The sequence below is a fragment of the Lonchura striata genome, chromosome 8 (assembly GCF_046129695.1).
Source record: "Lonchura striata isolate bLonStr1 chromosome 8, bLonStr1.mat, whole genome shotgun sequence".
Lineage (NCBI taxonomy): Eukaryota > Metazoa > Chordata > Aves > Passeriformes > Estrildidae > Lonchura > Lonchura striata.
This window is the reverse complement of record NC_134610.1, coordinates 27,108,226-27,133,358: the sequence shown is the minus strand read 5'-3', so window position 1 is coordinate 27,133,358 and position 25,133 is coordinate 27,108,226. Positions and strand designations below refer to the sequence as shown.

Here is a 25,133-nt window from a genome sequence, read left to right as displayed (position 1 = left end):
TAACAGTAATAATAAAACATATCAAAATATTTTTTACAACTGGTCTGATGAAGATTTCTTAAATACTGAACAAGTAAGCAAGTTTGAATTCATATTAAAGCATGGAACAGGAAAAGTTATACTTAGGAATGCAGTCACCCAATGTTAAAATCAAATACAAAAAAATCAATTACCAAAAAGCTTCCCCATAAAAGCACTTGAAATGGTAGTTTAAATGTGTTCTTCTAAATGTACTCATTTGGTATAAACAAGCAGAATATGGCACATAAGACTATTATATTACACCTGGAATCTTTCTGCTTAGTATTACAGCTATAATACTCTGTTCTGAAGGAAGTTAGTCTTGCACTGTGCATTTGTCAATTACAGTTAAGAAACAAAATTTTACCAAATCAGAGCACTCTCCTTGATCATGCTATGCACACAAATCATAGAATCATCTTTATTGGAAAAGACCTTTAAGACTGTTGAGTCCAACCACTGTTCAACACAGCACTGCCAACTCCACCAATATACCACATCCTTCAGTGGTCACAGCTACATCAGTCTTTACATCCCTCCAGGGATGGTGAATTCACCATTCTCAATATTTTTGCCTTTGAAAATATATAAGTCTAAAAAAAATGTTTGTTCCAACAATATACTAGTAGAATAATGAAACTTAAAACTCTGACTCCCCAAGAATTTCTCACTACAATAAAAGAAATAAAAACGGGTTTAATCAACTATGCTCATCAAAGAGCTTGTTTTCCACTTACACTTAGAAAAAACACATACTGAATACATTTTTATTTACCAGTCTGCATTTAAACCAAGACTAACCAAGATCAATCTGCAACAGCAAAGTGATTACCCAGATAAACTCAGCCAGTATCACTTGCTACACTATCAACTATAACAGTAGGGATTAGAATGAAAAAAAAAATGCCACTGATTAGATATTCATAATGTATGATATTTAAGAAGATATGATTATTCAAGTATGTAGAGGTCTTTTTGTTGGTGGCCTGTATTTTATTCAGGGTTTTTGTTTGTATGTTTGTTTTAAAGAGGCCAGTAGTTTATACAGGTTTAAACATACATGGGAGAGATTACATTACAGGACACACCCTTCAAAATGAGTCCAGTTCTTGGCCATTATATACTAGATGGCATGATGCACACAAGGCAATTTTTTGTACTTATATATTTTTTGTATTATATATTTTTGCCTTAGAGGCCATAAGAAGAATAATTTGCAATTAAAACCTGAAGTGTGTCAGCCAAAAGAATAAAGCTTCATGCTACATGACTTCTTACCAGTGCCACTTGTATAAGAAAACATTATGAACTGACAAGTCTAAAAGAACAGAAAACTCTATTATCAAGTATAGCTTGTTCTTCCAAGCTATGCAAACACTCCTCTCATATCTATAAGTCACTACTGAGCATGGAAAGAAACATATTTGAAGAAAGATTTTTCCATGCTGCTTCTGTAAAAAAAGTAGCATGGAAAGCATCAAGAATGCATCCTTAATCTGAACTAAACATACGTTCAGTTTCTTTGATTTAGCAAGGTCATAGCTCTGTAAAAAGAGCACCTGTGTTAAACATGGTTAACACTCTGGAAAGCAGAATAGATAGAAGACAACATAAGATGAGGTGGTCAGAAATACACAGGAAAGAAGATTCCCCACCACACACCCACACTAATGAGACTGGGAAACTCTGGAGGAAGAAAACCAGGCAACATGCTGATAAATGCAGATAACAAAAGCACAATCTGAACTTCTCGTGATGAGCTATTCCTGAATGCAGAGGTGTAAAAGACTAAATGGATAAAGACTAGATAATACATTTGATGATGCAATGAAAATATCTGTTCAGGAATGCATCAGCAGCAGAAAATAAATCAAGATGCTTGATTACACAAAGTCATTTAAAGTAAATTTGAAAACATGAAATAGTGTATACAAAACTGGTAATATGCTCCTATATTAAATACTGGCCTACATTTGAGGCAAACAAAAGAAATACGTATATGACAGAAAAATGTCGAAGAAGCAGTTGAAGACAAGGATTGTGAAAAATAACTTCTAACCTGGATATGGGAATAACATTTTTAAAACAGAGAAATAAAAAGCTCCGTGTCTTAGAAGTACGTGGAGTTGAGTGGTTGAGAAGGCAGAATGGACTTCTTCTTTTTGTAATAGAGTAATAAAAAATAAAATGTTTGAATGCACCAAGATGGAAATCTTAGACTGTTAAAAATGTACTGTTTCTCACACCAAGTTACCATGAAATATCATGACGACAATAAGAAGCTATTGCAGATGAACATTCTAACACCTGTTTTACATAGTTACTTCTGTGGTAAAACAAGAAGAGTAAAGAAGAAAACTTAATGGTGTAAACTAGCACTTCACTGACATGCTTTACAAAAAAACTTCTCTTAAAAGCAACTTCTTGTTTAACTACTCAGTATATAGGTCCAGCTACTCTGAAGTTATATACCAGAAGATATTAAACTGCCACAATATGGTCTGTTTCCACACTAGAAAATGGTCTGATTCTCACATTGATCTAATCCCAAGAAAAAAATAAAATCAGCCTTGGAAATGTTCCATTTTGGTGGATGACTTCTTGTACTTACTTAAAAGTATATGTATTGTAATATACATCTCTTATGATAAATATAATACAAATACCATTGTGATTTCCCTGTATCTATATACATAAACCAGAATCCTATTTAGTCGACACTTGCATAAACTGTCATTTTGGTAAGAACATAAAATAATAAATTTTAAAACTATTGTCCTCAACAAATCAGAGCTACAACTACAACTTGCCATTTCAAAGAGGTTCAAACACTCTGCCAGAATTCTCTTGGCCATACAGCTACACAGTACAGAGAAATAAGGTAAAATCTGACAAAGACAGAAAGAAGTAAAACTTCCTTGGCAAACTTACTAATTTAAATTGTCATCTCAAACTTTCTCCTTAATAGAAAGGACAATCTTCCAACTTTAGTTTTTAGGTAATTTAATTGCAAGTTTCAGCAGACAGGCATGCATTCCAACTTTAAAATATAAATGCTGATGTATTCTTTACGTGGGATTTTGGTTGCCAGCCTTATTAGACAAGCCTTAGTCATGCAAAACAACTTGGATAAGACATTACTTCCCTGCCCACTCTGACTCTCTATTAAAAACGAGGCTAAAAAGCTTTCTTTTTGGATATCAGCAACGAAGAAAGTTATGTGAAAACAATGGGAGAAAGCCTTACCACAGAGAAGTCAAAGATGATTGATAATAGTCTTGTAAACTTTCATGGTACCATACTTGCACAGTAAAATCCATTTCTTATCAAAAAGGTCACATCAATTTCAGCAGCTGCCAAAAAGTGGTAAAGAAAAGCTATAGCCTATCTGTTCCAAAAAGTCCTACAGTGAAACTGCTTTACAGATACAAAATTGCTGAAGACAAACAATTAGGGCAGTGGGAATGAAAATACAATACTGATAATAGACACTATATAACAGTTTTAAAAACTACTTTAAGGCTGATTTTTTATAGTATTGGACAGGGTAGTTGTAGAAAGCTACAGAAGTCAGCTCACTCTACAGAAAAAAAATTAAGTGCCTCATAGAGGCAAATAAGCAGAACTTGAATTAAACACAATTGTACACTCATGGCTAAATCCCTCTCCCAGGAGTTCATGCAACAAATAAAGCAGAAGAGAATTGAGATGAAGAGTTGAAGAATGAGGAACAGGAAATTTATCTTCTGTAATCAAAGAAAATACTCTGCTACATTACTTACAGGATTTTAGAAACAATAATAATAAAGACATTATCCTGCAGCCTTAAATACCACAAAACACACATTAATTATTCTATTATAAGGACCTGACGCACTTAAAAATATATATATACACAAACACGTAGGTTAGCCACAGAAAAGTTACCTTATTCTCTCAGCACCAGTTTCCTTAGAAACAACGTCATGTAGTCATCCTACACAAAACCTAAAACATTCTCTTGTCAGGATCCTGGTGATAACCCATCCTACGCCAGACAATACAGGTTTGTCCTCTCTTTGCATCAGTTCATATGCAGTAACTCTTCCTATGCTAATTTGTTGGCATTAACTTCTTACAAAAACATCTCCATGCAAATTACTTTCCGTGTAACCCTACCTCTCCCAAAACACCTTCTTGTTCATGGTTTTGGTTCATGAAGTAAATTAAATCTGGATAAGTAAAGATGCAAAATGCATAGTAAAAGAAGGAGCCTAAAAGAACGCCTCAGCAAACTAACACTTGCAAAAATCACAGTTAAGGTGGTCTTTTTAAGGCACTCAGTGCTAATTACTAAAAATGAACAGACACATGCTAAGAGAAATCTTGAAACAGAATTTCTGTGGGAACAAAACCAAAACAAAATTCAAACCAAAACAAAACAAATCAACAAAAAGACACACTACCAAAACCTCCCCAATATGCACTTTGGAATAAGACTGCAAACATCATGCTAAGATCACTATCTGGTCTGTAAAGAAAAGAAATTCATGCAGAAACGTTCTAGAAATACCAGCTGAATATTCTAAGCAGCTTCCCACTTTTGAGGTGTAAAATCGTCACTTGAGAGAAATAAATGCCTGTTATATTATAAAAATATCCATTAAAAAGTTGAAGTCAATTCCAGACCACATCTAAATTCCAATACCAGTTTATATTTCTCATTGCAGTATTCCCTACCAACTGTAATTTCCACAAAATGGAATTTAGGTTACATATTCATTAATTTACCTAACCTCCTTTCTTCTACCCTACTCTCAAAGAGATCTAACCTAGAGGATCCTCTGCTGAAAGTAATGAAATCCCTTATTCTAATCTTTCCAACTTCCAGATGGTAAAGCCTCCACCTCCGGGAGGAGGAGTGTAAATAGATTAAGCTGAAGTGACAAATTTCCCCCCATCCATACACTTACTTGCACATTCACAAATTCTTAAATGAGTGTAATCTCCAAATTTATCTGAATTTACCTCACTTACAGCTAAAATTATGTTGTCTTGCTGACTTTTAAAAAATTATGCAGTAAGAATACAAAGTTCCAAATAAACTTTCAAAATGGCAAGTTAAAATAAAGATCCATAAGAATTAAGACATTGTTTTACGGCACGATGCCATAAATTTCATATCTGACTCACATGCTTCATTCACAATTAAGATTCATGGCTTTCAAGGTAAAATTAATTCTGATTGATATGCCGGTCTTACTTTTCCATCACAAGTTCCTAGACTTTAAAAAGCAAACTCAACAAATGTAGTTAAATGAAACATCACTGATCACACCACTACTCATCAAGATGACACAATTTCAGAACAGCCTGGATCTCTTCTGCTTGGCCTAATGAATATATGAGCAAGTTGAATCCTACACACTTAAATGTTACATACAGAGGCTGTTCACTATTCAGAGGTTAAGCACTGTAGCATCAAGAATCTGAAATCTAAGATCTGCTTCAACTTTCACAGTTAAAACTGTAGATGCCTTTATTACTTCCAGCTGTCACTACAGAGGAAACAACTTGTCTTCTTCCATGTCACACATACAGCATTATTTCAGTGTCTGTCATTTTCAGTAACACTAGTTTTCTGAAAGTTAGAGGGGCTTTAAGAACTGCAAAGAACAATCTCACAAAACAGAGAAAACCACTGTTAATTTTATATTAAAATTAGACAAACAGAATTTCCACACATAAGAAATAAAACATGTACCTGACCATGTTAATTCTATATAATGCAATCCATTAAGAGCTGTGTGAACATCAACAATTAAGATATTTAACCCAACTGATTAAGGTGATTGTGCTACAAAATTGATGTGTATGGCAAGCCCTACTACTAACTTCACTAGGATTCCTCCAGAGCAGGAGATTACATGGGCCTTTATTGGATTCTCCTTCACAGAAAACAGGCAAAGAAACAGTGTCTCTAAAGAAAGTGTAACCCTTTTTCATCGCCTTATTAGAAGCTCTCATGAAACTCTGAAACTCAGCTTACTATAATTGGAACTCTGTGGCCCATTACACAGAAGCATAAGCTGCTTCTCAGTGAAATAATTGTGTGAGCATTAAAACAGTAGTAAATGTAAATTAGTGCAACAACTACACCAGGTACCCCCCTTGTCTTGGTATGAGTTTAATAATTCATCTTCACTGCTGAATAGTTAAACACAATGCATATTGTTTACAGTCATTTTTCTTGTACTGTTAAACCAACATTACAACCGAATACAAACTACCCAGTCATAAGAAAGGACTAATGAATATTTTAGTGTGAAATTATTCATTTTTCATGGTTTTTTTTTAATAGTAAGGACACTAAGTTACTAACATATGTGGGAGTGTTCTGTGGGGAGGGTGTTTGGATGGTTTTTGTGGGGTTTTTAACCTGAAATTTAAACCACTTTTTCTCCAGGGCTAAACTACATATGTAATATCTTCAGGAACACAACATAAACACAGCAGAAACAACTTAAATCAACCCAATCTCTCATGCACCATATTAGGCAAGTTTTCCCACAGTATTTTTCACTTACTGAGCTATAGACCAGTATAAACAATAAAGTAGTGTAAAACCACAACAAACAACAAAATGAAATAAGAGACAAAAAGAAAATAGCCTTCCACAGATGCTCGATGACTCCAGTTGGAATACACAGACTTTTTTCCTCCTCTCCGCAACACCACAGAAACAACAGCAAGATCTTAAATGCACACTATTTTCATACATATTTTCTATTTATAGCTTGAACAAAATTTTAAGTTTTTGTCAATACTGTCCCCATGCATATTCAGAAAATTTGAGTCTTTCAAGATTATGAAAAATTACAGATTTGACAGGCAGCACTGAAAATCCATGCAGCAAGCTTCACAGCTAAGCTCCCCCAAGTTTTTGGGGGTTTTTTGTGCAGACAGGGGAATGGAATTTATGTAGAGACAGTTGATTTTACAGTGTTCTAGATTTTTAAACATATTTTCTTGCACTCAATAAAACCTCACTGAGGACTCAATGTTCTAATATTCAGGCACTTTTACATAGCCTCATCCATACACAAAGATACTCTGGGTTTTTGTTTGTAATACTGAATAGTGTTCCCACTAAAACAAAAAACAAACCACCTTCAAAAGCAGCTGGTAAAACAGAGCTTTTCCTTTCCTCAAGTTTCTGGAATAAATTTATCCTTGGTAAAAGACTGGAGATGGCCTTGTATCCAAACTATTTACTACTTTGTGCAACATTAATCATCTTTGAGCAATTCCATATATTACATCTACTTCAAATGGAAATACACACCCACACTAATGATACTAAACGTAAACAGTTTCTCTAATCTTTTACAGGTACTGCCTATCTAGGCAACAGTTACGATCTTTTACTTTTTTATTAGCTATACTGGCATAGAGCAAATTCAGTTCATTCTCTTCAAACACAATCAAAAATTTTTTAATCAAAGCCTGGGTTTAATTAAAAGCCTGTTCTGTTTCCCTGTGCAGTTGTGCTGATAGGGATCAGCAGCACTTAACTTACCAAAGTTCAAGCAGCAGGCACCTGAAACTGCTAGATTACACATTTTTGGTGTAAGTAATATACTCATCTTTCATACAGCGTGCTCCACAAAACAGTCTTTCAAGGGCAACTTAGACAGAAGGTTTAGAAATACTGAGGTCATTGAAATGCACAGTAGACCTGGAGAGAGAACATGGAGTAACTTCTCAAAAAGTAGGGTTGATCTGGTGTAAATAAAAAAAAAAAAAACTGAAGGAAAAACCCACACCACCAGAACAACAAAAAACTGCCAAGAACAAGCCAAAACCAACGTGCAGAGTCCACATGTGACTCCTTCAGCACATGACAAAACTGTTCTGAATAAAATACAAACCCAGACCTAACACTCGTTACTTGCAATTATGTTCAGATTTGCAAGTTAAGATGATTATACCATAATTCTTTCTTATCAGCAGCAAGGGTTTCATACTTGGGGGAAAATCCTCATGCTTTTTGCCTTATCTGCCAGCTATCCAACTGGCACTTTAAGAAGACTTTCATAACATATTTTAACAATTTTATTCCCTAATCAGTTCTGTTTCACTTAAACTATTAAAACCAAGAAGATGGCAACTTAAACATTCCCCTGCAATAAAAAAGGAAATGCTGATAAAAACCCTTTCCATTTTCCACAGATGCGACACATATGCACAAAGATGCAGAATTTACTCATGGCAACCTTATATATATCAGAAAACTTTAAAGTCTGCACTCAAAAAGTCAAAGAGATAACCATTTCAGTCTATTCAAAGTCAGTACATATTACTAAAGCAGAATGCCCCAGCAGTTCATAGAAATAGCAATAAAATTACTACTTCTAGAACTCTGCAAAAAGCCAAGAAAAGCCTACATCCTTTCCCTGTAGGAGAGCTATTTTGTCTTTCAAAAGCTACCCACTGGAATATTAATTTGAAATACATCAAAACTTGATGGATTTGACAATGGACAGCACAGTGATTAAGGTTTCCTAATTAGCATGATAATATTCATTTAAGATTTGTTCCCTCCTCTCTCTCACAAGACCAAAAATTTATTATCAAAATAAGCCATCAAATACAGTAGTTGGCAATCATGGGAGTATCATCAGCAGAGAAGGGCAATGGACCATCACACCCATACACATCTCCACCAGCCAAGTGCGATAAGGTTCCCGCAAAATGTTTCAGTAAAATGACAAGCTGTGCTGAAGCAGCTCTTTCCTAGCAGTTGAAAAAAAAAAAAAAAAAAGGCATTCCAGTCCACTTCCCAACAAAATCTTTAAGCTTTCTGTATTTATTAGACAAAATTAATATCTAAAGGCACTGTACTTCAATTTTTTTTGAACTTACTTCTGCTTTTCATATGTTGACCCTATCTAGTTTTCTGTCTCTAGCACAGACCAGAACCTGCAAGTCTAAGAAAAAGGGCATTTAGTAAATTTTAAGAACATTTAGTAAATTTTAAGTTGCCAAATAAAGTAGGGGAGTGGAGGGGTGACACAAAACACACTGTGACAATCAGCACAATACTCAATCCCACAATTTCAGAAGCATCAATGCCAATTAGTATTGGTTGCTGACCCCTAATTTGATCTGGAATAAATCCACAATCTTAACCTGATTAGGACTTTGTGCACAACAAACGTGAAATCCTACTGTTGCACATTTATTTTTCTGCCTTAGTATCCTAACTTTTACTCAATTTAAACACTGAAGTAGCTAGGGGAAAAAACTACAAAGTTAACATAGAAGCATTATTATGGAATTTACTAGAGCATCTTCAACCATTTCCCTAAAAATGTCAGAGTTTAATTTTGGGCTAATTTGTTAAGTTAAAAACTAGATATACATGGCTAACATTTTAATTTAAGTTAAGAAGTAAAATTAGTGCAGTAGTTTTCGTTATACCATGTAAACTGGAACATTTACTGTGAAAAACTATATTAAACCTGCAGCTAACTGAAGGGATTTAACCTATAGAGAAGAAAAAGCAAAGCATGGTTTAATGCCATGATTCCTGCAACACAAGGTATGTGGAACACAGCCGCCACCTGAATGATTTAAACACCCAGATGCCCCAGTAACATTTTTCTATGGTTGAGGAAACAAATGCAACAAAGTCTCAAACTGCAACATCCCACAAAGTTTCATTTCTGCACCCACAAGGAATGATTGCATGCGTATTTTCACCACTGATGCATATTCTGAAAGATGCATATTCTGAAGGTAGCAATTGCTCTTACATGACCACGCACAGTCCAAGTCCAGTCAAACACCTGCACAAGCGAAAGGGCATTCAGTTATTTCTGCAACTGGTCCTTTGGAAACACACAGACAACAAGCGATGCCTAAGCTGTTTTAAAATTTTTATTTCCTGTCTCAACTTCTAACACAAATTGTTGTGAGGATAAAAGACCTTGTCCTTTCCTCAAACAAACAAAAAGCAAGCTAGGAAGTTTTCTCATTCGACAGATATACAGAGGTTTCTCAAACTCCTGTGGAGTTTACAGTAACACGAGTGAAGGAAAAGCTGAAGACTCAGAACACATGAAACAAGTCTTGGCAGACACACAGAGCTAAGCAAACAGAAAGGCAGTAGCCTGCTCCGAGCCTTCCTGTTCAATGGAGAATCATGCAGTGCATGTGACAACTGTGATTTTAAGGAAAGGTTGCTGTCACAGGATGTCCATGAAAATAAACAGCAGAGATACACAGTTTATGACTGCTTAGCTTAAATCCATTTAGTATTTTAGTTACTTCTTTTCTATTTGCATTCAACTTACGCTCCAGTCCAAAACTCCTATCTCTATTTGTATGTCCATAGCTGACATAGACCTGTTTCAGAGATGTTCATAAAGCTCTTGCCACTCTGACATGGCAAGATTTGCACTGCAATTTGCTGCAGTCCATTAACATGAGGAAAGCTATCAGAATGGCTCATATAAAGTCTAACAAAATTATCATCTCTCTTCCCAAGAAATTGCCACATATTTGTGGTTTAGTAACTTCCAGAAGCTTAAGCATGCTACTATTTGAAAATATTGCATAGATGCAACACTGGAGACCATCAAGTACAGACTGAATACATAATTAACAATCTAAAAGCAGTTTTGGAAGCTCAGCAATTTTGTCTAAGGCCTGCTCTATGCAAAGAATAAGAAACAAGCCCCTTAAAAAACCCCAAACCCACAGGCATAAGGATCTAGTAATTTTTCCACATTTAAATCCCCCTTGCTCTCTCTTCTGTGTCCATATTTAGCTTGCGTGTCTATGCTGCTCCAGCTCAATAAAGTATCTTAAAAAAAAAAAAAAGGAATGGAAAGTTCTCCACTGTTACACAAAGAAATATGAGCTTGTACTGGGATAAATCCTTTGTCAGATGCCTTACATTTCTATGTAAAAGGGCACATTATTATAATTTAAACTCCTCAATCACTTATTGTGTAAGTTCACTACAGTAAATGGACTTTAACCAATCATCTGTCTATCCTACTGCTGCAGATACTAAAGACCAGTACAACACCCATTCTACGTAGGGAGTTTTTTTTAATTACTATTTTTAACCAGATGTGTTTCCAACCCTAAAGCATGAGGAACCAGAGTGATACACTGAAGCATCATCAAGTATCCTTTCAAAAACAGTATACCTCTAACCCAGAGTAATGAACAGATATCAGAACTCAAAGTTGAGCATTTAGATTTTTGTTCTTTGCCCTACTCTGATGGCACGTACCAGGGTGCTTGATAAATTGCTCACTCCACCCCCTCTGTAACAAAGTTAACATAAAAGCCTCCTACTTTCTGAAACATGTCTTGTCTACAAGGTTATTGACCCTCATGTGCAGCCACCACAATGCTTAATGGGATGGTAGAATCACCACTGTAGCTTACACATGGGGCACACCAGTCTTAATGTACTACACCTTCACAAAGCTCATGTTCCAAAAAATTCATTACAATTTAGCTAATTTTTCACGTGTAGGAAATACAAGCTAACTTGAGCTATTTCTACAACAAAATCTGTTATGCTTATGCCCATGTGTCTCCACAATCTTGTGCTTAGGATTTTTAGGAAAGTTACTTGAGTAAGTACTAAGGACTTCTTCATAACCTTTTCTGAATCCACTTTTCTATCTTGTGGCCCTATTCCAAATTCAGAACAGAGGCAGGCACGCAGAGGGGCTGCCCTCCAGCCTCTCCTTAAGCTCAACATATCCTTAAACCTAAAGGAAACAGAAAAGACAAAGCAGAAAATAAGAAGAGGAGATGCAAAGAAACAGACACCAGAAGCCTCAGAAATAACAAAATTATTTGACTAAAAATAAATTAAAACAGGAAGGAAACACAAGCAAATTTTACACATATTTCAGCCCATTATCTTTCAATCCAATATCTTCTCAGCTGAATGGCCATGAAAAATAAGATTATTCTTCTAAATTCTCTCACTGTCTTTCCAGAAAGATGTCAAACAATTCCTCCAGTTCACATATGGGTCAAGGCAAAGCAGAAGAGGGGAAGAAGACCCTAAATAAAATTACAGTTTAAAATTTATCGACTACTAAATATAGGGAATGGAAACAGAAAAATATTCCAGACTTATCAATTTTGCCCTGTATGAATCAGCAAACTGCAGTCATGCAGTCTGTACAAATGTCCATGTCACACATTTCAGTTAAGCAGAATTCAGAGGAACAGCAACGTGGAACTATTTAAAGAACTCACAAAACATACACGATGCAGACACCATTAAAGGAGATCTGACCATTTCAGTTTTCTTAAGAATCGCAGTAATTACAATAAAAACACAATAAGATTAGTAAGAGTATGGAGATTACACACAAAAACACACACTTTGCACTTCTGGAATGCTAGCCAAACGCTTGTGTAACAACACAATATAAAATGAGAAATCATTAACTACTTTGTCCTGTAGAAAAAAAAGCCCTACAGAATGTGCAGAAAGAAGAACTCCTGGAAGAGCGTTTTAAGAGATTTGAACTGCACCAATCATCTCCATCAGGTCCTGTGCAATGTTACACAGCCAGGGAATTTAGCATTTTTCAATGTCAAATGATAGCAATGATAATCACTACTAAGAGATAAATAAATAGTTTACCACTTTACAGTAGTTGTACAACAAACACTTCTCTCCCCTAGTGGGATCTCTCTCCAAATGTCACTGGCTCTCTGTTTTCAGGTAAACTTAATAAAATTGACCACAAAATCTGTATTTCTCTACAGAATCACACCAAGAGGAGAAGGCAGCAGATCTGACACAGGCAGTGGACAGCAGAGTCAAGCTGGACCGCCTGCAGAACAGAAAACAATCAAGGAAGACCAAAAAAGCGACTTGCCAATGGTATTTCTGTCTTTCAGTAATCATCTGAATTAATAATACAACATCTGTTGAACCCTGTGCCCAAATTAAGTAAATTTGATAGAAAAATGTAACATTAACAGAAGAAAGAAAAATTGCTGTGTGGCCATTCATCAGACAATAAAAAGCTTTTACTATAATGGATAATCTGCAGCATGGACTGAAACAGTTTGCAAAATATATACTATCTTACCCAATTCCTGTTCTTGGCTTTTATGTTCTGTTCTTTGTAGCACAGCTGGCAATACAGAATTTTGTTTTACAGCAGGGTTTTCCTAAATAACGATATTTTATTTCATCAGAAGTGCCCCTCTACCTCTTGAGCTTTCATCTGAAGTTTAAAAACTAGTCAGAATTCTATACACAAAAAAGGAGATGCATTGAATCACTCTATAAATATGTCCTATGATTAAATAAAAAAAAAAAGACACTTGAATTATTTGTCTTGCTATTAGAAGCAGGAATTATCCAAACAAAGGTGCAGAGAGAAAAATTCAATCAGCTTGCCATTTTATCTACAGTGAGTTATACAAGCATAAACTCAAACTGCTTTCTTACTCAAAAAAAAACTGTAGAAAACAGCATTAAATAAATCAAGAATTACTTCTCACACTTATTCTGTTTGGAAATGAAAATAACTGACTGAGGTAGCAGTCAAACTATACTGCTTGCGACCGTCTCTGCTCAGATCAGTTTTGCCTGAAAAGGATTTCTTTAATTATTATTACTATGGCACAGATATTCAAGAAGACTCAGCTGGGGAAGCCTCCACCTTCACTTCTTGATACTCATTCATACCGTAATACAAGGAAACAAGCATCAAGAAAAATAATGGAATCTAAAATTCTTTTCCAGCCCAGACAAGTCTTTGAGTGAACACATGACCCAGATCTTTAAAGATTCTCAACTCATATTAAACTGCTTGGTAAAGAACAAACAGGTGTGCCTCTCCTCATACAGAAACAGGGAGTATCACATGACATTCTCAGGTAACAGGTTCAAAACAGAACAATGACTTATTGACACCACACATGAAGTGCAGCTCTTATCGACAGAAAACACGGTAGCTGCAAAGACCATACATGGGCTCAATAGCTTTTATAAGTTAAGTATATCCATGAAACAAGAATCCATATAACACATCATCCCCACTGAGACTAGGAGAGCTGACCTAAGGAGTAAGCCTATATTCTAGAGGAGTGTAAGAATAAGCACCTGCTGTCAAATGAGCACCTGCTGAGCTGTGGCACACCAGCAGAACTCAGAACAATGATCTTGTCACATTCCAGGGTCTCAGAGATTTAGGCTTCAGGAGAGAGCAACAGTTCAGACTAGTATGGCTGTTCCTCTGAAGAATGGTCTGTATGTTGCCCAAAAAAAAAAAAAAAAAAACCCAACCAAAAAACAACCCACCAGCAAACAAACACCATGATCAGAAAGCAACTAAGACTCCTGCTCCAGCCCATCACTTCTCTAAAATAGAGGTGAAACAGTGACTGTGATACTGTCCATAAAATATTTAGCTCTCTAATGATGCCTGAGACGATAATTTCTTTCCCCACCATTCAATGAATGTTTTTTTTCTTTTAAAGCGTTCAAAGAAAGCAAGGTGGACTAAAGAAAGATCTTTTCCATCCTTATTGTAATTAAAGCAGCATTAACCATTTTACTCAAATGATAAGAGGCTTCCAATGACCTGACTACTAATACAACACCACAGGAAGTAACATGCAATTTCAGGGGGAAAAAGGATGCAATATTTAACCAGTTCAAATATGTATTCTGATACTAAAGGGTAAAAAAAAGTACAACCCCACAACCCTTTAGTTTCATCTCAAAACTGAAAATACTTCAAATCACTGTCAGTCACACAGCTCTCTACTCCAGAAAACAATTATGAAGAGCATAGTATTAACATGTCCAGTGCTGGAGAGAATATTGTATGCACAGGCAGAGAAGACTGGTTCCTATAATGAATCTCACAATCTGTTAATCCAGAATGCACAGCAACACAAACTGCTGGAAACATGGACATTTGAAAGCTATCCAAGAAACCCTACAGCCTTCTTCTAGCTTAACAACACAAGCAGGAATCCCAGTAAATCATAACTCGCATGGCTGCCTGCATACGTGCTAACATAACTTTATCCTAGAACACCATATCTTTGTAGTAATTATCACCACAACTAATTAATAATACTAAAAAAATACCATTAAAAAATCCCACCAACTGCATAAATCACAAAATGTACTGATTATTTGTACATGGAGTTTCAATGACCTCTCCTTCCTAGAGGACATTCAGTCGTCTGCTGGGGCTCTTTCACACAATATAAAGATTTCTTCTATGTTACTTCCTTCTGCATATTATTGATTTCTCCAGACTGACACTGTAATTATGGTGAAGCTTCCTTCTCAAAACACACTGTAGCAACACTTCTAGGCCCCTTGAAATTATGCAGACTCACTTACTTGAGGATACAGCATCAAAGAGCTTACTATATTCCCAAAATATCACATCCCTCATATTTGCAGCCTTATTTTTAAAAGAGTATAGACCATACTGAAAGAAAAGGAAACACAGGAAGCAAAACATGGTAGAGCAGATCAACTAACTACACAGTTTTACTTACCTTGAGTTTTTATGTACCTGGGGGTGAGGGGGAAGGCAAAACCAGCTACTGAAAACCTTGTTAAACCTTGAAAGTAATGGTGGGCCTGAAGACAAATCCTGCCAAGTGCACTCCTCTGCCACAATTCTGTTCATGCACAATAGATCACACAAAGCCAATGCTCTGTGATCAGCACTGAATGTCCCTGGGAACAGACTCAGCAATACCAGCATAGTTTTCTGCATAATACTCAAATCAGGCTTCCAAGCACCAAGAAAACAAAACAAAATAAACAAACAACCCCCAAGCAAATAATAAGGAATAAAAACCTACCAAACAAATAAAACTGGGACTTTTTATCTTTCTCTCAAAGAATAAAACCAAGGTATCTGGTATGTGACATGTCTATGGGTCACTGAAAAAAAATTCTGAGAAAAATATTCCTCAGCACCACTGGACTTTGAACACATACACATTAACTTTCAGCCACAGTAAAAAACAAGAAATATTTTGCAAGTGTGTGACAGAACTGCATTCTCTCTAAGGGATTTGAGCACCTAACAAATAAATGGCCCTCCGACAATTCCAGCTCCTCATACATTACAGGAAAACAAATGTGTGTCCTCTCACTCTGAGAGAAGTCTGCTCTGAATCTTCCAGACTTTATCTCACGGTGAAAAACACACAATGCTGAAACCAGACTGAGGCAGTCTGGATTAAACAGATGGCACTCTACTTAGAACAGTTTCACTGTTAATAACATGATAATGGCATTCCTCCTGGAAATCTTCTCATGTGCTTCCAATATCCCTATTAAAAAATCTTGAAACCCAGAAGTAAACTTCCATCAAAATATATTGGAAAAAGGCACTACAGTCTATGCCAAAATTCCACCAACATCATGCTGTTATGTTTATTCTCATGTTAATAAGACTATCAAAATGAGTAGAACAGTTTCTATTTTGCTAAAAAGAAACAATATTGTATTATATACAACTAAGAAGTAATTTAAGTCTTTATAATTCACTGACTGTGTAGTTGACTTTTACCAGTCGCTTTCCAGATGAAGCAAGCTGTGCTCAAGTTTGACGAACACAAAAATAATTATAATTAACCAGATACTAAGGCAATTGACACTTCTCAGTCACAAAGCCACATATGCAAAACGCCGAGCTCCTGACACAAGCACTCAGTGAAACCAAGTCACCACCTCACTCAGGAGGCAGTTGTCAAGAGAATTCTTCCCTTTCACTTACCTTTCAGTGCACTACCAGGATTTCGGGACGCCTCCCCGCTTCTCCTATGGAAACAAACACCAATATTCTTTTAAGACGCACCCACTGAAAACCGAAACGCGGCTCCCGGCGCCAGCCGGGCTCGCTGGCAGCTCCGATTTCTCCCCAGCGTCTTCCCCAGCGAAGCGCGCCCCGAGGGCTGGCAGCGAGCGGGCACTGCCCGGGCCCCGCCGCCGCTCCCCGCGGGCAGGGCGGCGGGCCGGGGCTTACATAACCGCGGGGAGGGGGCCGCTGTGCGGGCGCGGGGGAGAGGAGAGGGAGCAGAGCGGCCGCGGCAGCCGAGCGAGCGCGATCGGCGCTGCCGGCACCAGCGCTGGGAACGGTTCGCGCCCCCGCACGCACAGACCCCGCGGGGCTTCCGTCCCTCCCGCAGCGCCGGCAGCGACGGCCGGCGAGGGGCAGCCCGCGGAAGGCGGGAGAGCCCCGGCCCCGCTCCCGGCCCCGCCGCCCCTCACCCGCTCGCCTCCTCCGCCGCCTCCAACGCCGCCAGCCCCGCACCTCAGCAACGCGCCCGCCCATTGGGCCACGCCCCCGCAAGAAGCCGCGCCCTGATTGGCCGCTTTCCGCTCCGCTTCTCCTTCCCCCCCGGCTCTTCAGCCCGGGCCGGCGGCGCCGCTCCCGGCGCGGTGTCTGCCCCGCCGAGCCGTGATGGGAGCGCCGCTGGCGGCAGCGGCCCGGGAACGGGGTCGGGCAGCGCCTCACGGTCCCCGTGTCCACACCGGGCCGGCGGGAAGGGCCGGAACGGAAGCTTCCCGGAACCCGCGTGGCTGGCCCGCGCTTCCTGCAGCGGCTGGTGCTGGGCTGGGTTCCGGTTCCGGGTGCGGTCGCGTCCTGAGCAGGGTCGCGGACGGGCAGGTACCGCGGGCAGGTACCGCGGGCAGCGGGCGCTGCTGCCGCCGGGTGTCCGTGTGCGGGCAGCGGGGGGAGTGGGGGTGGCTGTCACCGCGGGTTGTGCTCTCCGTGCCCCGCTCCGTCCGACCTCTGGGCACTGCTTGTGCTGGTGCTGCAGCACAGCCCGCTGGCCGCGGCGTCTGCGCGACAGGGCACGGCCTTCTCTCTTGGGAAGGTGAATGTGGGTAGGAGAGCGGCCTTCCGTTTGTATCACAGGGTTGGAGCCTGGCGTCTCATTCAAGGGGAGCTTTTCGGCTTATGACGACGTTAATGCTGCTCTCCAAGTTTTCTCAGGCAACGAAATCTCTCTGCTTGCCTTCATGGCCTGGAGTCATTTTCAGGAATAACAGGTTTTGAAGTTGTGTCCTGTATTCCAGTCAATTTTCTAAAAGTTAAGGATAGTGAATCTGTTCTTTGCTGCCTGATATGTCTTAAAATGGGAAACCTTGGCTCAAAGAAGATTCAGGTCTTTTGTGAAAGTGGAACCTTAAAAGCTATAATTTTCTTCCTGCCTTCATGATCGCGCTGAAAATGTTCCACTTCACATCTGTTTTTAAAGAGAAACGTAATACTTTAGTAGTTCTCCAAGGTGTCTGTAAACAGAACATACATTTCTCAGCCTCATCAGGCAACGAGTAAGGTGCATCTCCTTGTCCATGTGTCTCTCCTGGCCCTGTTGAATTCCAGTTATGTCTGAACTGGAGACAGCTGAAAAGGAACTGAGGAGCCAAGTCTTCGCTAAGCTCTGAAGAAAAACCTGAGAAAAACAATCGTAGCTCTCCCACACCTAAGTCAGACATTTTTACCCTGAACTCTTTTTGATTATTCTGGAAGTAGTGAGGGGCTGGTGCTGCTGAAGTGCATTTATAGATATGGAAACCATTGATTTTCTTACACTGTTCTCTGTCGACATAGGTGTTCCATGAATGTAATGATGGTCGTGACTTAAGTTTGCTTTACTGTGTGTAATCACCAAGCTTTGAAGCACAGCACAAAGTCCCTTGGCTCTTTGTTTTACAGAACAAAGCTCTTTGTTCTCTGTTTCTTGTTGCCTCCCTGTTTGTCCTGTCCAGGGGATTGTTCTTTGCAAGTGTATAAAAATAAGATGATGCTCTCTGCAAAGTAACAAACTGACCTTTTCCTCTAGGTATGGGGCACGGAAGTGGCCATGGCCATGACAAAGTGGAGCTCCCTGACTACAGGCAGTGGAAGGTGGAGGGAACTCCCCTGGAGGAGGTGCAGAAGAGGCTGGCAAAGCGGGGTCTGAGGGATCCGTGGGCTCGGTAAGTGCAAAAGCCTCAAGAATCGTCTTGATGTGTCATCTGGTGGCATCAACCAGACCTTGTCATTGCAGATAACCCTTCAGTAAAAGCAGTGAAAATTAGTCAGAATTTCAGTAAAGTCTTTATTTACTTTTTGTGTGAAGGTCACACCTTGCATCACCTTGACCAGTGTCCAGATGTTGGGAGGCAGCTTTGCACTTGTGATGTTTTATGCTGACATAGATCAGGCACAATGACCAACACCTCATTTACCAAAACACCTAAGTAGTATTAGGTCTGCCCATGTGAATAATCCTGTCCTTCTCTGCAAAGAGATTGTGTGCCAGGGTCTTGATGAAGATGATGGAACTTGCACCGACATTCTGACTAGGCATAGCATTCCTCACATACAGCAGGAGGCCTTTATTGGAAAAGAAGAAATGTACATGTATACAGGGTGGAATTGCATTCAACTGTGAATGACAGAATCATGGAGAATCAGCTTTTTACTTCTTACGCTATCACTCTACAATGGGTATCTCCTCCTTTTTAGATATTTAGGCAGCTGTTAAAACAGGGCCTAATGTATTTATCCTACATCATAAATGATACAGTACTTTGTTCAGCCACCCTTTCACCTTGGGGAATAAAAATACCAAATGTCTTGTGCTGTGTAGTCTGGCCCTTCTGCAAGGGAAAAGTTGTATGAGCAAATGGTTTCAGGAGTCTTCATAGAAAAAGCTTTACCTTGAATCACGACAAGAAAAATGGAAGAGCAAACAGGTAATCTGTTAAATAGTTGTTTCATGCTATAACCTTTGGAGAGGTTCGAGGTTGACAGCACTTTTTTCTTTTGTTTGCTATAGTTTAAAGATGTAAGTAAAAGTAAAACATACTTTTAGTGATGATAGGAATAATTTGAAATATCAGAACTTTTCAGGCCTGTTCACTTTTATCTTGCCTCTATTTCTCTGGAGTGCAAGCAGCATAAGCTTGTTTTCCCTTTGCTTCTGACAAAATTGTTTTCAGGAAGCAAAAGGCTTGTTCCCATTAAAAAAACAAGGATACAGTTTAATATTTTAGGTTTAGTGTAGATTACGCTGACCTTTAGTGCCTACACTTCCAATTCCAGCAAGTGCTGCAAAACAACACACTGGAAAAAGGACTTTTCCAGTGGACTTTGTAGTATTTGTTGCCCCTCCAAGATAAAAGAAAATTTTTGTTCTTCTGGTAAAAGAAGGAGATTGAGCCAATCAGAACAGAATTCAAATATGGAATAAAGTCAAACCCAAAGCACGAGATGATTGCTTCTAAAATTTTCTGTGAAGTAGTATGTCAATTCCATAAGACAGTACAAGCATCATGCCAATTTTCCTTAGCAAATGAGAAATTAAATTATCATGCTTCTTGCTTCAGTAGTCTGGCAGAAGATTGTATTATTAACATCTTGCACCACACGTCTTGGGAGTGACCCTCTCCAGAGCTCCCTCCCCTTTGGTATGCCGAGTTCATTTTAACAAGAAACCTGCTTTCAACCTTTATGGCAAATGCACATTCATGTACGTATTAAATACAAAATAAACTTTGTGACAGATGTCATATTTGGAAACTTTAAGTCTGTATCAATTAGGCCCTATACTGGCACCTAGAAGATACTCTTCCATGCAAATATGCTTTAATCCCAAGTCACGAAATCCATCTGCACAAGAGAATTATCTGTGAACATAAATATCTGCCCCTCTTGTTTTAAACCCCCGTATTTTCTCTCAAAATTGCAGTTTTTATTTTATTGCTAGTTATTTTTCCTTTTCTTTTGAGTCCTTACAAGAGGCAAACTACACCCATGTCAATAGATTACACTGGTTGTGCTATAAATAAATAAATAAATAAATATTTGTAGTCAGAGTAGTGACTAATGTTTCAATAACAATGGAGATTGAAAACAGCAAAGCAAAACAGTGTGTGAAGTTTGTACATGCTCTGTAACTCAAGCTAAACACCATCTTTTCAGTCTTTCTTTTTAAAATCATGTGACTGTCATACAGTTGTGTTGTATTGTGAAACAGAAAATGCCTCCATGCTGAGGTGAGCTATCTGTGTCTGGATTGTAAGATGTGACTGTCTAGCACTGTGACTAACCTTTGTATTTAGTCCAATCCATGCAAGTGCTAGTGGGCTCTGATTTGTTACAGAGTGAACACAGAAGAGTACAATTACATGATTTCAGATAGGTGTTTCTGTTCCTATAATTGTGTTGTTTGCTGGCAGTACTTGTATCTCATGCTATATGGTAAGGGTTAGAGTTCCTATCATGAACTTTAATTCCTGATACTTAAATAACAGAACATACTGTACAACCTTAATGTCTTGCTAATTGAAATACCTTCATCATTCTTTTATATATGCATATATATATATATATATATATATATATTCTTATTCATTTGTACCACAATTTTCCACTGATCTTTTTTCCTTTGGTTTAATTTTCTTTTCTAGTAATGAAGTCTGGAGGTACCAGGGTAGCTTTGCAAGACCTATCACCGTAATAGAAATCTTTACCAGGGGACTCAAGTGGGGAGCTGCAGCTTTTGTCATAGCTCTGGGCATTGAATATTCACTGTTTCCTCCAAAGAAGAATGGAGGCCACCACTGAAGATCAAGTATGACAACTTAATACTTCCTAATCATAAGCTGAAGCATATATAAGCCTGCTGCTGACTCTGTACTTATAATATGCATATTAAAGTCTATCACAGGCAAACCCATGTTTCTTTGATCTTATTATACTTCTGTGAAAGGTTCAAAAACATGGCCAGAGCAATTAACTGGCTTTGATCTGGGGGAAAAAACTAACCCAAGATGGCTCTTGGGTTTGCTGTGCTACCTTTTAAAGAGCAAGATAAACTATCAGACCAATTCTTTCCAAGGCCTGCCAAGACTCTGGTAAATGAAACCGAGAAGTTTGTTGCTTTTAAGAGAAAATTTGTACCATATTTATTACAGGTTTAATAACTATTATTTCCCAGTAAGTAGTAATGAATGACTTGTAATTTCTTAGAAGTGTTGGTTACTATTTGCTCTTATGTCTCTAAATAAAAATAAATATTAACATAAAGCTTTAAAATCAACTCCAGACTGCCACAAAGTATATAAAAGTGCCAAAGCTTATACTTAACCCTATTGAACAGTTAATTAGCCCAGCAGACACTAGGCACCAGAATAATCTGCTGTGTGATATCCAGACATCAAAACTTACGTTGCTGCCAAAAGTAGAATAAAATGTTTAACTCAGCAATAACTGTGTCTTACCCTAAAATGTCTTCCACCATACTTGACTGTAATGTTAAAAAAGATAACAATTTTTCCCTTTGCTCTGCTGTATTTATAGATTTATTTTTACACGTAGTCTCTTTTAGCAATCTGTTTTAAATGTCCTACTTTTCTGGACTGCTTTAAGAATGCCTGGATTGAAGACTATAGCAGAAAAGGACCTCTGGGCAGTATATATCCTCTGAAGTACCAGGAATTATAATTGTCTGAATATTCTACTGTAAATTTTGTTATGTTATGCCATTAGTAACAAAGTAAGGGGGCTATGTTACATAGCACAAACAACAGGACACCTTTCACTAAAATGAAAAGCAAAATTAGACAAGTGAGATATGGTAAATGCCACTAAATAATGACATAGTATACTTCCATGGTGCAGAAATTGAAGTTTTTAAACAATCTTGTCACAAATTGTAGGTTTACAAAAAAGTTGAAGGGTCTACCAAAATATGGCTAAAATATCTTTTTTTTTTAAACATACATATTCACATTCAATCCTTCTGAGTGAGATTATAATAGAGCTTTATTTTTAGAGCAAATAAACAACATCTGTTACTGTGTGAGTGCAGATGTACTGTTCAGTGGAGTTTGTCATTTTTCTATGACATTGCTCAAGGCACTGTTCATAGTGCAACACTCATTTTAGTAAACTCTTGCCTAATCTTTTTTCTCAAACATTCCTATCTAATTGCATCATTCCCTAAAAAATCAAAAAAACCTGCTGTGTAAGGTCTGTGGCACAAAACATTTCTATTGTCCCTTAGGTACTCTTACCCAGAATATGCACTTTCAATGGTTGGTACTCACTGCTTGTTTTCTATCTGGTTCCAAGACAACTTTTCTAGGGAGTACTGAATTTCAGATGGCTGTTCATGAAAAGAAGTAACACAGTTAATTACTACAATGTTAATAATTGTTACTATGTTACTGATGTTAATAATGACATGAAGTAGAATGAGTCTTTTTATATGGTTACAAGCCTGCCACTTCACTGATACAGCAAATATATCAAGCGTATTGAGTTAGACAAGACTAGTTTTGGTAAAATTTATGTGTTTGTGAATTAAGGTGGTATCATTTGGTGGTTTAATAGCCAGATGGCAGCCACTACCCTAAATGACTGTCTTTAATTTGTGATGAACATATTTTGCTAATTTTGCAGTATATGTCTCATCATTGTTACACATGCAGTACTCATAAAGATTTTCTTTCACAGGTATAATAATACCAATCCTGCCTGGGGAAAGAATATTTCTGGTGTATTAAAATAATAGTACCAAATGTGTCTTCACTGTAACCATAGCAATGTCTGTCCTTATATGAGAACAGCCTTTCTACCAGCATAGATATTTTACAGTGCAAAAACCAGTGTCACAAACAGCAGTGGCACCAGCAGGTGAGAAACATATATGATTGTAATACCAGACAGGAAGTTATTTTTGTATCATAAAGTCTGAAAAATAAAACTGATGATGCTCCACTGTCTGTATGGAACAGATCCAAGGAAAAATTGTGCATATTGATTCACAGTAAGTAGCTGGTTTCCTTCTGAATCAGCTACATCTTACTAGCAGGGATACTGTGATAGCCTTGAATGATCACTGTTACAATGAGAGCCTGACCATACAATTTCACTAAGAATACAAGTATTTTTTTCAGAACACAGAGCTGCCACTTGGTACAAATAGTGTGGGCGAATATTTTCTGTCTCCTTTTTCCCTGCAGTTCCAAAGACAGCGTGACTCTTCGTGTGTGCTGTCCCAGAGTACTGCGCTTCCATTGCTCTATTTTTAGCAGCACACAAAAATTACTCACTGTTCCATAAATGCTTTGAAATCCATTGATCTGGGAGTTTTATGTGTCTGATTTCACTATATATGGAGGTGGCTTTTGTCTAGTTCAGAAAAATTTTAGGTTTTAGGCCTTTTGGAGAGCAGCTCCAGCTGCAACGCTAGCATCCTGCAGTCAATAGCTTCATGAAAGCTGCTTGTTTATGTCAAGGGAATAGCAACACCCAATTTTCAGGAAGAAGGTGTTATGCAATATTTCCTTAAGATTATACAACAGGAAGCGTACAACTTTCACACAGCTGTACATGTGAACGAACAAATTCAGAGACATGAGCCATCCAAGCGCTTACGGCTGAACTCCCGCCGAAACACGTGCCCACACTGACCGCAGGTGTGTAACCCCTCACCAAAACGCCGCTACTACTTCACAGCTCGCAGGGCCATCGCAGAGCTGCTCTGTCTGTCCCCAGGCCAGCAGCAGGACCAAACACAGCCTGCAAACGCTCGTGTACGAGCTCCGGACGGCAGCGCTGTCCTAGCACAGCGCTGTCCCCTCACAGCGCTGTCCCCGCACAGCGCTGTCCCCTCACAGCGCTGTCCCCTCACAGCGCTGTCCCCGCACAGCGCTGTCCCCTCACAGCGCTGTCCCCTCACAGCGCTGTCCCCGCACAGCGCTGTCCCCTCACAGCGCTGTCCCCGCACAGCGCTGTCCCCGCACAGCGCTGTCCCCTCACAGCGCTGTCCCCTCACAGCGCTGTCCCCGCACAGCGCTGTCCCCTCACAGCTCTGTCCCCGCACAGCGCTGTCCCCGCACAGCGCTGTCCCCGCACAGCTCTGTCCCCGCACAGCTCTGTCCCCTCACAGCGCTGTCCCGCCGCTCTGTCCGTGCCAGGGGGAGGTGCCGGGAGGCACCACGGCCCTGTCCCGCCTCCATCCGCTCTTGGCCCGCTTTTGTGTGTTCAGCTCTTTGCCGGAAATAAAACTAAAACCACCACCCT

The 25,133-nt window shown here is 38.8% G+C and overlaps 2 protein-coding genes across 6 annotated transcripts in view; one reads left to right on the top strand and one right to left on the bottom strand.

The window, feature by feature from the left end:
* Positions 1-17,408, bottom strand: part of HYCC2 (hyccin PI4KA lipid kinase complex subunit 2) — a 50,100-nt gene extending 32,692 nt beyond the window's left edge. For 2 of the 4 annotated variants that reach the window (XM_021555435.2, XM_021555439.2), the window contains exons 1-2: positions 17,315-17,376; positions 16,821-16,864 (exon numbers count right to left, since the gene is read on the bottom strand). The gene's annotated coding sequence lies outside the window, so the exon portion shown is untranslated. Of the gene's footprint in view, positions 1-3,267; positions 3,375-3,948; positions 4,915-16,820; positions 16,865-17,314 lie in introns of those variants that run through there. The other 2 variants (XM_021555437.3, XM_021555438.3) reach the window with 2 other exon arrangements.
* A 204-nt stretch (positions 17,409-17,612) lies between these two features.
* Positions 17,613-21,780, top strand: NDUFB3 (NADH:ubiquinone oxidoreductase subunit B3). 2 transcript variants are annotated; one of them, XM_021555442.2, is made up of 3 exons: positions 17,613-17,714; positions 18,898-19,033; positions 21,512-21,780. In XM_021555442.2, the coding sequence occupies exons 2-3, from the start codon at positions 18,900-18,902 to the stop codon at positions 21,666-21,668; spliced, it is 291 nt and encodes a 96-aa protein (XP_021411117.1). In that variant the 5' UTR covers positions 17,613-17,714; positions 18,898-18,899; the 3' UTR covers positions 21,669-21,780. The 2 variants fall into 2 exon arrangements, with proteins under 2 accessions (XP_021411117.1, XP_021411116.1); XM_021555441.3 differs by having other exon boundaries at positions 17,645-17,727.
* Positions 21,781-25,133: the final 3,353 nt, after the last annotated feature.

Coding starts and splice junctions, on each gene's coding strand:
- NDUFB3 (XM_021555442.2), top strand. CDS start 18,900: ATGGGGCACGGAAGTGGCCATGGCCATGACAAAGTGGAGCTCCCTGAC. Junction 19,034..21,511: donor CTGAGGGATCCGTGGGCTCG/GTAAGTGCAAAA, acceptor TTTCTTTTCTAG/TAATGAAGTCTGGAGGTACC.